Source organism: Sturnus vulgaris, chromosome 3, assembly GCF_052056855.1.
Source record: "Sturnus vulgaris isolate bStuVul1 chromosome 3, bStuVul1.hap1, whole genome shotgun sequence".
Classification (NCBI taxonomy): domain Eukaryota; kingdom Metazoa; phylum Chordata; class Aves; order Passeriformes; family Sturnidae; genus Sturnus; species Sturnus vulgaris.
Window position 1 is genome coordinate 33002795 of NC_142245.1, and position 14213 is coordinate 33017007.

At 34.1% G+C, this 14213-nt stretch overlaps 1 protein-coding gene across 9 annotated transcripts in view; it reads right to left on the reverse strand.

The window, feature by feature from the left end:
• CEP170 (centrosomal protein 170) overlaps positions 1–14213 on the reverse strand; it is a 92858-nt gene that overhangs the window by 29134 nt on the left and 49511 nt on the right. For 8 of the 9 annotated variants that reach the window (XM_088161326.1, XM_088161330.1, XM_088161325.1 and 5 more), the window contains exon 10: positions 3262–3411. The exons of the other annotated variant lie outside the window; for it this stretch is intronic. In XM_088161326.1, the coding sequence (XP_088017452.1) occupies positions 3262–3411 (150 nt within the window). The remainder of the gene's footprint in view (positions 1–3261; positions 3412–14213) is intronic. 9 annotated transcript variants of the gene reach the window in all.

The following is a 14213-nucleotide window of genomic DNA, read 5'->3' on the forward strand; positions in this document are numbered from 1 at the left end:
ATTCAAGGGTCCTATTTGCTTTTCCACAACCCTGTGATATTGGTGATACATCAGCCTACATTTTACTATAGCATCTAGCTCAAACAAAAAATAAGTATCAAACATCATACTAAATGAGTTGTTCTACAGGACAGGAAAACAGAGTAATTTGAGAGGACAAGCAAAAGGAAATACAGCCTCTAAATACTCCAGTTTTAAGAAGCAATACAGCAAGTATTTACATGAATGAAATTATTCAATATTCAGAATGTCAGTAGTATTACAAAGTAGGCATTCAAAACAGCAAAAGGAACATTGTAGTCAATAGCACCGATGAAGAACCAGGTTTCTAATTGAGCTTTAGTCTTACAAAAAACAAAACAAACCCCCAAACCAACCAAAAACCAAAGCATATCAAACACAATGTTGATAAACCATTATTTAAGAACCGTATTTAGCACAGACAACTGACCACTGAAAACTAAATGGAAGTTGGATGGATAGATTATAGCCCAAATGACTGCAGTATTTTTATTAACCAAACTCATAGGATAAGAACAAATAATAATAACAACAAAAATAATATTCTCTTTGTTCTCTATTTACTTAATTTTTCTTCTTTAATGACACTTACCTTGGTTGGCAAGTGGCAGCATATAATATAGAAAATAAAAACATTTAAATACTTTACATAGGTGGATTTAGGATTTTCATTGCCTATATGTAATGATTGAAAAGGCAAGAACCAGTGTATTCAGGCTCAGTCCAACTGTGCCAAGACACTCACTTTGAGTTTTATTTTATTTATGCCACAAACTACTCCAAATTATTCAAAGTTTGTTTTACCAAGCTGAGGACTTCTTTAACAAGATAAGCATTTGCAAGCATTTTATTAATGATACTTCAAAAGCCCTGTAAAGCTAAGATATTTAGGTTCAGAATAAGCTTTCAACCCCCAAAGTGACTCTAGATGATCCTGTCCTGCCATGGCAGGGGAGTTGGACTGCATGGTCTCCTGAGGTGTCTTCCAACCCTAACTATTCTGTGATTCTGCAAAACTCTTCTTAGAAAATCTTTATCATTTCCCAGGCCATCTTTTCCATCTCTTTGAATAGAAATATCTTAGATTTTTATTCTTTGCTTTTTCTGTGCAATCATGTTCTGATTCACCTCATTCTGCTAATCATGTACAGAAATAACTGGGATGGACAGCTGGAATAAGGCCCACCCACAGTCTGAGTGGATGCAAAACTGGAACACTGAGCTACCCTGACATTACCTGACTTTTTAGCCAAGATCTTGAATAAGGTTTATAAACTTATGATCTGCAGCTCAGTAATGCAGTAAGTCTTCCAAAACCCACAAGCAGAAAAGTTTGAATATGAGAACATGACCCACATACTTTACAGATCCAACACATTTGCCTCTCCCTCTCCTACTGAGTGCAAGTTTTAGTAATAAGACTTTAAATGTAACAATCTTCTCTCAGTAATCTTCATGATTGCTTTCCCTTTATTTCCCTAAAAAAGACACCTCTAATTTTCTGAACTAGCTTCTCTTTTACTTCTACATATCTATCAACCAACTTCTACTTTTAACTTTCTCTAGTAAGCTTTCTTTCACCTTCATCTGTCCTCAACTCTTCTTACACTAATCTTTTCTCTATCCACGTTGCTTATGTCAGTTTTTTCCTTGACTTAGTGAATAATTTTCATTTTTCCCCTATCATCATGCCTTGTAATATTTTAAATTATGCTAATAACCTACTCCCTCCCACTATATAAAGACCTTTTAATGCAGCAAAGCAGTCATAGTAATAAAACAGCATAATTCTTGTCATTTCCACCTAAATCAAAGTGTGTTTTAGTATGCCATTTCCAGAAGGTTTCTTATACCCACCATATGATTGCAGAAGTTGTCTCAGTAATCTAAAAACAAAACCTTTTATTTGCAAAGTTGACACATGAAAAGCCCAATTATATTCCTAAAATAAATCATATATTCTTCTTCTGCTTATGGAATTATAAAAGTGGAAAAATATCAATACTCTTGAAAACTGACAAGGCACAAACGAGCTGAGTGCTGCAAAATGCATTAAAAAAAAAGGAAAGAATATGGTTATAGATTTGTGCAAAGCAGCAAGGTGAAAAACCTTCCACAGGATATGCCTATGCTGTGTGGCAATACTTCACTTGAAGCTGTAGCATTAGAGAAATTAGTCAAAGGTACTAATCTAGACACAGTGACATGCTTAAGTGTCTCAAGGCTTCGCTGTAGCTAAAATACAACCATGAGAAAACACACCTCTAGGAGAAACAGATTTGTAGATACCAAAATCAAGGTATTTGCATGGCAGGCACACTAAGTAATACTTCAAGCTCTTGATATCTTCTCAAAAAATTGCTTATTTATAGAGTTTGCTAAATGAAAGGACCATACTTCAGAAACAGTTTGCCATGGGAAGTAGGTATGTTATGTGCTTCATTACTGCTCCAGTTGATTCCATTCCATTGTGATCCTGTTCTGTTGCAGACACATTTCAAGCTAGTTTATCCTTCACAATGATAGCAGAATGCCTCCCAAGATTTCAATATCAAATATGATCAATATCTAGCTTGTGTGCATAGTCTTAAGTCATATATAAAGCCAAGCATTTTCCTCTGTTTAATCTTTCACCAACTGATTAAGTTATACTGTGTCTGAATCAACTAATGTAAATGACTTGTCATGAGTGGCACCTCACTGGAGAACTTAAACCACAAATGTAAAAACCTAAAGTCCTCTGGCTTCAGAAAAAAATTCTGAAAAGTACTATCAACTATTTTTTTTCCCAGATGACTTTGTATCATGCATTAAGTGCACACATCTGATTTCTGAATTTTAATATCATTACTTGCTTTGGGCTATAAAGCATAACCAGCTTTCCCTCAGTTTTGCTGAAGAATTTACATGAAGTATATACTGTGCACACTTATGTTGTTGTAAGGAAACTTCTGCTGCATTTCCAATACACTGGTGTCAGTGCACACAGGAAGGCAGCCAAACCTTAAAACACCTCTGCAATGAATTATGTCTGTCTCTGACAGAGAAGCTTTGATAATGCAATAAAGGCCTAGAAGAAATAATAATAATAATAGGAGAAATATTTCTATAAGAAATACTTATAGATCTGAGTTAATCTTTTCCAGGTAAGATTTTGTTTCCTGTTTAACACTTACTGTCAGTTCTTAGTGCTCTCTTATAGTGGAAGAAAAAAGAAGACCGTCAAAAATTAAATTCTACCTCTGTGTCAAGAAATCCAGTTGTACTCAGTGGTCTTTTTTCTTCCAGCACTACTGTAGCAGAATTTATAGCCCAATCTTTTACTAAATCTTTCTGGTTCTCGTTGATAACAGGCCTATTATAATCCTGGCTGTCATCCACTCCAAATACCTGAAAATGAAACAAACCATTACATTCATTAACCCAATACCATCCTGATACAATGTTCAATGTTAATGGATGGATGGTGGCATGCTGGATAGTGAGTAGAAATAGGTTTTATTGTATTATGCTTATCTGTCACCTTAGTGCAATCTACAAATTAAATAGAAGAAAAATCTACAGCAATTAAAAAAAAAAAGTGGAATTCTACATCAACATTGTGAAAATTCAAAGAACTGCTAGTTGGAATGGTCAGATATGAAAAAAATGACACTTTGATGACAGGAGCAAAAGATAAAAGCATATTAATTTTACCAATTAAGGGAAAAATCCAATAACTAGAACCACCAAATGTTCAGACTTTTGCTATTATTTGATAGTAATAAGAAATACAAATTCTTGCATTTGCTATTAATATGCTTATTGAATTATTTCTCTAATAGAAACAGAATTTCAGTTTTTCAACTGTTAGAGACTTGGCAGATGTTGAAAGTCCTCCAGGTCTCATGAATCCTGTAGACTCATCTCATCCAAGACGTGACTTGGCATAGCTCTTTTACTACTCTGTTTCCTAATGATGCTTATATTAATCTCTTCTGATTATGCCAGAATAATTTTCCCATGACATTTAAAAAACATTGCTCAGAAAAAAATACTAGAAAAACATTATTACCAAGGCAATTCAGTAATAAGAACTTTAGCAGGAGAATACCCATACTCTTTGTCAAATTTCTCATGAGTCATAGAAAACAGGGAATATGAATTGCTTTCAGAATTGATGTATAATCAAAGATATTTGAGAAAATATCTGTATCTTAGAAACATGTAATTTAGAAAATTTTCAAATTTATGATTCATTACTTTACTCCTAGGGATTTAGACATTAAAAAATTACAAAATAAAATTAACCTCCCACACACATTAAAACTGGTTGCCAAAAAGTAACAGTTAACATCAAAAACTGTTTTGTCATCTTCACAGATGTTATCCTCCTGTAACAAACACTACTAGTGCAGTCTAGGAAAAGGTGTACAGAATTCTTTTTTCTCTAGAAGTGTGCTGTAATTCAGTTTTGCACATCAAATCTAGAGGACTGGTTTATTATAATTCTGACCAAGGTTAATGTCTTCAGCATGGATTCACCACTAGATGGCCACAAACCACAACGCTGTCAGCTTCGGAGAAGCAGACAAAGGAAAAAATAATAGTTAAGCACCCTGTCATTCAACTCCTTATGCTCTTCTAACTGTACAGGAAGACCTTGCTACAGCATTACTACATTTAGACCTGATGAAAATTTCTCAAATGCACTGGATTTGTATTTTGCTCTCATGAGAATAGCCTGCTTTCCTGACATCTTAAAATTCAGGCAGTGCTCCCCGAATTTTCAATTTATACATAAATCATATGGAGAGCCTCTAGATTAGAAATTGCTTAACAGTATTTACAAAATATTTATTTTCTTTTTATAAGAGTAGAGTGTTAAAACCTAAATTTTTGCTTCCGTGATATACTTTTGATTTGTACAGTTGTAGCAATTTTTGAAGATAGAAACCAGTTACCATCCACTGACACCTTTCTTTGAATATCACTATTCTGCAGAGACTTTTTTCTTTGTGTACCATAGTTTCATTGATTACAGAATTTTACATGTTTTTTTAAATGAAACAAAATTCTGCTGTTATCAATAAGCACCAGAAGGAAAATATGAATTCCACACTTCCATATCTAATTGGGACTACAGTGGCAAATTGCTGCCTGTAAATGGCTTCATTTTATCTGACAGCACATTCATTTACCATGTCAAATTTCTTTACTTGTATCAGAAAAAACACTTCTTTCAGTCTTACCTTTTCTAGTACTGAACTCATGTTCAAGCAAATTTTGTTCTTCTTCTATTACTGAAATTACTGCAAAACCAAATTTGAATATTGCCTATTTTTTTCCTGTGAAATATGGTCACTAAGACTGAAGCAATAGCACTCCTAATGATCCATCTCTCTATACAGTGGGGATATCAGAAGAGATAATATTACATTGTTCTATCCTGATTGTTTCAAGTTTCATGAAGTTGCAGAACAAAAACCAGGATGAAAATTTTCACAGAAACTCTGAATGTTGACTGGGCAGAGAAAAATCTATAGACACCGCACCAACCTGCACCATTGCATGGGGCTCTTGCAGGGTCTATCGTGTAAATTGTAGTGATGGTGTCTAAAAATAACTATTGTTATGAAGCATAAAACAATTTCCATGGCAAATCAGGACATTTTAAGTGGCATGGGAATGATGACATGCAGTAGAAAGTTAAGATCTGTCTATGAAATGTTCATGACGTAATTTTGTTTCACCTTCAATCCAGCTGGCATCTTAAGCAAATGGATTAACAGGTGATACAGGAGAGACACTGTCTAACTGAGTAGTTCAGCAGGGGCCACCAAGATGGCCAAGACTAGAGCATTTTACCTGTGGGGAGAGTCTGGGGAAACTGGATTTGATCACCAGGGAGATGGGAAGGCTTTGGGGTTGCCTAACAGCAGCCTCCCAAGTACAATGGGGATGACAGCCAGGCTCTTCACAGTGCTACACTGCAAGGGGATAAGGGACAACTCATGTAAGATGAGACAGAGTATGAAGAAAAGTTTTTTCATTCTGAGGACAGTCAAGCAAGCTTGCCTAGTCTCTGCCCATGTAGGGCATGAAGACCCAAATGGATAAAGTGCCAGGCAACCTGGCTGACCTTAAAGCTTCCTTGAGCAGGGGGTTGGACTAGGCATCTCCTTTCCTGATCCTTTCCATAATAACATATACTGCTATATAATAAGAGTGATCTTAGAAAATAACTTCGCATCTTATGTCTCCTAGTGCAAAGTTTTGAGAAAGCCCCAAATATCTCAGAGCAGCAGGGAAAAGGTGAGCTCCTGGCATATACTTTTCAATTTCAAAGCAGTGAAGTAAGTTCTCCAAAGATCCCTATGATCCCTATAATCCATTTGCATTCTGCAGTTCACACAGTAAAACAAGGGGACAAAACAGCAGGCAAAAACTATAGAAAGTCTCAAAGCACTAGTTTGTTACTTGCTGTAATGCAAACTTGCCCTGAAAAAATACAGAAGGAAAATATGCAATAACTAATGGCAAAATGGTTTTGGCTTAATGAGGATATTCACAAATTTCATCACATTATAGCAGCAACAGTTTTTCCAATATTCTGAGAATATAACCTTATGTATATTAACCATTAATTGTTAAAATTCTTTATCCAATCAAATCCAAGAATTAAAAAAAAAGAATCTATCTAACACAAAGAAAGCAAGATGCAAATCTTGCAAAGGGTCCTGGCATATTTTCAGAGACAGTGTGAGTTACATGACCAAGTCTGAGACCATGCCTTGATCTCTCTGGCAAGGGCTAATTTTGAAGAAAGCAGAGTACTCCCTTTTGGCAGGTCATATACATTTCCCTGTGGCAACAGCTCATGACTCAGAGTTCACCTGCCCATCACCATAGCTGCAACACAGCTCTAACACAAGCTAGCTTTGGAGAGCAGGAATTGGTCTTGTTCACTCTCCCTTCTCCTGCCCCAGAGCAGATGAATTAATATTTTTTGCAGCACAGATACAAGAGGCGAAGATAATGACTTTAGAATTAACTATCAAGATGATTCTTTTAAATCACAGAAGTAAATTTTCTTTCTTGGTATGTGCAATACTTTTAAGAAATTAAAATAAAAACTCATCATAAAAAATAATGGCAACAGGAACCATTTTTTCTGAGAAAGAAGGAAGACAGCGACTTGCTAACCCCCTCTCCCACTGCCACAACCCTCACCTGATGTTCTTGTTTTGTGCTTTTTATAAACTTGAAAGTTTTTGACTAATAAAAAAACTTTTTCCAGTTGTATTTCATCTAGATGCTTTTCAAAGTTCATAATATCTGGACTTATACTTGCTTTATCTTTAAACTGTTTAATGGTGTAAGAATATCACACTGCAGTTCTACAATACTATAATCATTCACTACTTAGTGACTACAGAGATAGTTCCTCGTCCAAATCATTACTGGTATAAATGGATAAAAGGTATAATTTGAGGCTTCTAATAGATATGTTCACCCAGTTTTACAGCAAATTATGTATACTAGAATAGGAAAATCTGAAGAATCCTATCTAATTTTAAAATAAATTTTAAAAAAATTAAAAATTTTCATTTACAAAGTTTCCCCAGTAATCTTACTTAATGAAAAGGATATACAGCAACTAACAGAAAATTAACAGAAAACCAACAAGTAAATATTACAAATTCTAGCTGTAATTCCTATTCATTAATAATGGTATTTGAAAAGTAAAATTATTTCAATAACTCTTTTTCTATTCTTTCAGATCTTGACAAGAGACAGGGATGTAATCTAGAACCATATTTTAAAATTATTTGAATGCTATTAATTTCATTGTAGGCAATCTGTATAAAAGAAACAGAGTAAAACCCAATGACAAGAAAGACAAAAGATGAACAGTTAAAAAAAATAAAAACAAGCAGAGCAAAGGTAAGGAACAAGAGGCTACACTGTACAGGGCATGAAAGAAGGATCATGGCAAAATAAACAAGGAACAAATGATTTAAAATGAAATAAGGTATTTCCCATTGTAAAGTGATGGGGATGTAAATTATGCCAGCAATTGTGTTTCATAACCTTTCATGGGAAAGGAAGATGATGAGCATATTTGTTTGTCACAGAAGTCAAAAGTAGATTTCAGAAACTGAGCTGTGAACTGAGAGAGTCAGACCAGCAAAAACCAAATATATATAAAAAAAGGGAAGTATGATTCTGGAAATACAAGCAGGATTTCAGGATTTGAGCACAGTTTGGGTGTACTAAGAAGAAATTGTAAATAAACCACACTCAGAGGATGATTGATTGATGGCAAGAGAGGATTCCAGAGAGCCTGGAAATGGAAGAGGCTTCAGATGGTCTCGGCAGATCATCTCAGTAACGCTGCAGTTGATGTTCAGACTGAGCTCCTGGCAATTCTTCCACAGAAGGTAGTTCAGGCATTCATAATACACTGTAAATTGGTCCTTAAAATTCAATTATTGATCATAGAGAAAAGACAAAAGGCAAACATTTTTTTCAACAATGCCTCAGCTCACTTTGTGTTTAGCTACTGCATGAACTGTGTTTAACCAAGCTGCTTCGGAGGAGTTTCATTTTAATACTTTTTGCTTGTTCTTGGCAGTTATCCCAGGCATCCCAGTCAAACAGACTGTGTTCTGTGCAGGGCATATCTCATGAATAGCCATGGATTTTCACAGAAGCTGTTTACGTCATTTTAACTCTCTATCGAAGTTATAGAATCAGATGCAAGATGCTCTGGTGTAAAAAAAACCACATAAGCAAATGGAAAGGATCAACGTGCCAAGTCTAAGAGCTTCCTCTTACCAGACACCAGTTATATATTTACATGCATACATATTTTGTCCCTGTTTGCTACTGTGAAGAATTCATTTTCTTTAGAATTCCAAATTAAAAAGGAAACAACAAGTTTAGAGGCTGTAAAACTCCTTTCCTCATAAGAAGAAAAGATTATAAACATCCTCTGAACTCTTGACAAATTTTATAAGCTCAGATGATTGGATAGGCTTCAAGTGGTCTACTGCTTTTCCAGCATTGTACTCATAAAATAGTCATTCTGCAAACAAGACACTCTGTGGGGCTCAAGGCATTTCTCTCAAAGAAACTGCTGAAGCAGTGGTAAAAGCAATTAAACCCAGAGAGTGTGAAAAGACAGGAGACTTGAAAGTGATTTTCTGAAAATAGATACATCTACTTCAGTTCCTTAAACAGTCCCTGAAACATACTGAGATTTTTTTTTCCCTCTCAACTTACTCCCTGCCCATTGATTCTTTCCAGGTCATTTTTCCATTTATAATACCGAAAAAATTGCTGAGAGCAGTTCCATAACACGTATGTTAACTCCATAACCAGAGGAATCATAGCAGTAACAATCTGCAGGATTATTGATAAATTTTTAACATTTGCAACAGAGAAGACAAGATCTGGTACTCAAACTTCATGAACACTTGAATCAACAATGATAAATCATTCAAAAGTAAACACTCCTTCAAAAACACATTAGCCAATATTATAATGTGGTATGAGCAGATATACCCTGAGAGTAAAAAGAATAAGGAGATTCCATTTTATAGCAATCATCTTTCAGAATAGATTCCCATTCATAGCCATACTCAAAAAAAAAAAAAAGGCAAACCAAACAACTAAGTATCATCATGAGCAGAAAGATCTAGAAAGTAAAACTGGAAAATGCGCTGTCTACAGTGAACACTGATTCAGTTTTCCCTCCATAATTACTATTCCAAAATTTTAAGGAGGAAAGAAGAATCTCTCTCAAGATTGTGTCAACAGAGTAAGATTTTATGTATACTCATTGCATAGTATATAATCAAATAAAATTCATGGTGATGGACTGCACATTAAAAAGAGACCATTACTATTATATGCCTATCTACATAAATAAAGAGTTTAAAACATCTAGAATATGGAGTTTGCATTGAAAACAAAATCATTACATGGTCATAGTAAGTCTGTAGATGGCAGAAGGATGGATTGAGGTTTGATTTTGATATATTTTTTCAAGTCTTCTGTTTGGGAATCAGTATGAATCAGCTGAATTTGCGATCTAAATTTACTTTGCTGATGAAAGAAATCAATTATCTTTTAGGAAATTTAAATGAAAATAGCATAAATTAAATAAAAATTTGGGGACCAAAGAAAATTTTAAGCCAAATGTTTCCATATGCATATGAACTGCTATAACATTCCAGATTTCCTGGCTGCCTGATGGGACTTGAAACACTCATATAGACTCAATTCTATTCCATCCCTTCCCACACATGCATAGAAGAGCTTATGTCTGCTATAGTAAGTTCTACAAAATATTTCCATTTTTAAATACCTTAAAATGAAACTAGCTGAAGAAGAAAGGCAACAAAAAACCCGACACAAAACAGAGAAAAAGAGCCCTCAAGAAAACCCCCCAAAAACTTGCAAAAAAACCACTGAGCTGCTTTTCATTTACTGCAATGGCCTCAAAGTATTTAATATTCCAAACACATGAACAATTATTTGCATGTTCATTTATTAATATTTATTACTGGCAGTACTTTGCTTTATTGAAAAAGGGAAGTCATTAGCATGATAATTTGGTGTCTTTATATCTACAAAAAAGGAAGATGAACTGCAGAAGCATCATTTTGAATTCTTTCATCCACTGACAGACTTACCTTTTCTGTGGCCTATGAAGATTTTTAATGTGATATGACTGCCGAGAACAACTTCTAATAAATTTGATTTATTTAAAAAACATAAAACGGATAGAAAATTTACAACTCAGAGATAAAAAAAAAGCAATTGCTACGTGTTAGCAGAAGAAAGCACTGAACCCATCTAAAAAGCATAATGGCTGGATGTAAAGGAAAAACAAATCCTACAACTGTGCCCCATTTACTCATGTATTTTATATGGTAAAATTAAACTGAAAACATGTTCTAAATTAAATCAAGATCCTGAATTTTTTTTTATTTTGTACTTAGCTGTTAGCTACAATAAGACCATTATTCTGCTAGAATAATGTGTCTTTCCAATGCTATTTGAGCAGAGGATATTTTATGCCACATATGTTCAAGGTGGGCTTTGTGGTATATAAGAGTAGCTTGCTTTCTTAAGAAATTGATGAAATTGCTCTCAATGGCAATTCTAAAAAGAGCTCTACAAGTATAAAAAGATGTCCATAATCTATTTTTTTTCCTCACATTGTTAATATATTTATTTTCTAAACCTTAGCCTACCAACCAATTCATATTTCTCTATGAATTTAGGTGACATTTGAACACCTGGATGCAGAAATATCACTGGCCAATGAAAGGACTTTTAGGAAGCAAAGTTTAGTGTTATTTTTCAAGTATTCTCTATTCATAAAGAACATTAAGACACAATCATATATTTCTACTTGCATCTTCTCTTTTACTACTGAAAACTATGTGCATATGTACTCTATTTTTTCATCTCAAAATAAAATCTTAAAAAAAAAAACGAATTTGAAATCAAATTTGAAAGTTGTATAAGACACAAGCCATAAATCTATTTGAAAACCTTCATTTCAGGTTAAGTAGCAGACATTTACTCCAAGACAGTCACGACTGCAGATATGTGATTACCCCTCTCTGTTAGGGAAAAAAATCAACATTAAAATTAAAATTAAAAACCAAAATTACTAAAGGTTTTCCTATTTCTTTCTGATAATGCATTTTTCTCACATTCTCTTCTCAAAAGTCATGCTTTAAAATGCTTGAGAAATAAAGGTTCTGTCATTTGCTATTCTACTCCTTTTCTGCTACAGTGACAATACATTTTTCTTAGAGGCTGAGGAAGAACTGGATCCTTAGCAATTTAAATGAAATAAAGATGCTGAATAAGCAGGACAGCATAGTTTCTGGCTTTTTAAAATCATTTCACACAAGCATCTATTCTTCTTGAAACTATTTCCTACAATCTTTAGTAAAAGGCTACACTAAACAAATCTAGTACTTTTGAAGGAAGTTATATAGCTCAACATTAAGATTTTTACTCCTCTTTTCTTAGAATTAGAGAGATGGGTGTTTTCCTTTTTTTCCCTGAGAATTTTAACTTTGCCTTCCTGCGTGTTTCTCTTGGATTCTTAATGCAAAGAAGCATTAATAATCCCACTTTGATTTTTTTACAAGTTAATACTACTCTTGCATTTGTGGTTTGCTCTTATGTTCCTTCTGAAAGAAAAGAGAAGTAAGGCTAAGGCTAAGAATGAGTCACACTTGGGAGCAATCTTTGGATATTTTGGTCATTCTCATCCTTTCCTCCAAAAAAAGGGAAAAAATACCCAAACCCAGAGGTACTTTATTCCACTGAAAATTCTTCAGGTAAACCACACTCAGATTTTAGCACCACTCTAACGTAAATTGCCACCGACAAGAATGCATTATTTGTGCAAATGTTTTAGAAAGTGATCCTTGCTATTTGTAGTGCATTTCCATTCCAATCCTAGCAAATTAAACTCTTGAATTTCAATTAAATTTTTGATCCAAGAGACACCCTTACATGAGACTCAATTGAGCAGGCACAGTAACTACTCAGAAAAAGGACTGATTTGCCAGCAATGAAAGAGTGGTTACACTGAAATAATTGGTAAGATGTACACCAATAATTCTCTTAATTCCTCAGTAAAGAAGCACAGGAGTCAACAGGCTAACAGAAGTCCTTGTCTTATACCTCACTTATCCCCCTTTGGTGAAGTAAGATTATCCAAAGCATTGGCAATTTAAATTGGAGGGAAGCAAAGCTCAGCTCAGCTGGAGGACAAAATTTTGGCGTCCATTTGGTTTAGATTTTTTTCATTGGCTGGTTTTCTGCACTTCATAAAAACAGCATCATACTACTTCAGATCACCAAATCAAATAAGAATTGCATAGCAGGGCTCTTTGAACTGGGTGTAAAATACAGTGTTCATAAGATTTCAACACAGATACTAAGTGAAATGATACAGAAGAAAAAACACCTCTGCTTTACTTCATAGTAAATCTTTAATACCTAGCGGTGACACCTTTAAAGTTAGCAGTAAGGGAAATTTATGATACCCAAAAGCTTTTATATAACACTAGGATTATTAAGCAATACTTCACTATCATCCTTAAGGCTTCCATTCACTTCCTGTTCCTCCTGTAACAGGAGAGATTTGTTTCAAACAAAAAACTGACTTTAGATAATCTGAGTGGGTACTGAAGGCCACAAAAAAATTGAAATTCTATTAACACTCGCAGGCCCATGGTGTGATTCTTGCAATGTCCTGCATAGGGCCAAGAGTTTGACTCAACGATCCTAATGGGTGCCTTCCAACTCAGCTTGTTCTATGATTATAAGTATTAGACAGTATTAATATTTTTATCAAGTACATAAATTGTCTATTTTCAAAGGGTATTACTTTGTGTGTTTTCCAAAAAAGCCCTGTTGAACTACTATATTTAGCTAAAACTTGACCTACAAATTTTCTGATGCAATTTAGTTGAAGATTTATAATTTAAGAATAAAATGCAGAAATTCATAGTTCTTTAATATTTACTTGCTTCGTTTGGAATGTTTTTAGTTCCCAATTGTTTCATTGAAGATTGATTCAAAGAAGTAAAAAATTTCCTTTTTAGAATCCATAAGAGGTGAAATTATTATCTTTATTATTTTATTGAAGGCGACACCCTTTACTTTAATCCCTGTCTCCAAATGCTCCATAAATACCTTTTTGAAAGAAAACCATCTATAATAAAATGTCCCATTTGCCTTCTACTTCAGAATTTTTTTACAAAATCAAGCCACTGAAGCTAGCTTGTCTTGCAAAAAAGTTTTCAACACTAGCCAAAATTAATTCTAAATGTATTAATGTATTTGTTCAGCTCTGAAAAGTTTTAGACATGCAAATAAATCCTTAGATAATTCTAAAGCAAGTAAGTGATTAATTTCCTGTTAAATTAGCAAAACCCTAGCCTAGAATGTGATGCAGGCATCCAATGATAAGATTATCTAGGAAAACACAACAAAACCAGAAAAAAATCCATTTCAAGTCATGTTAAGCGAAATGATTAAACATAGCTTCTGCTGCCCATATTTTCCTGTTAAATCCAAAGAACAGTAATTTGCAGTTATTTAACACAGTTTTTAAACTGCAAATATAATTCATATTGCTATTTATATTTCTATTGTTAGCAATAAGC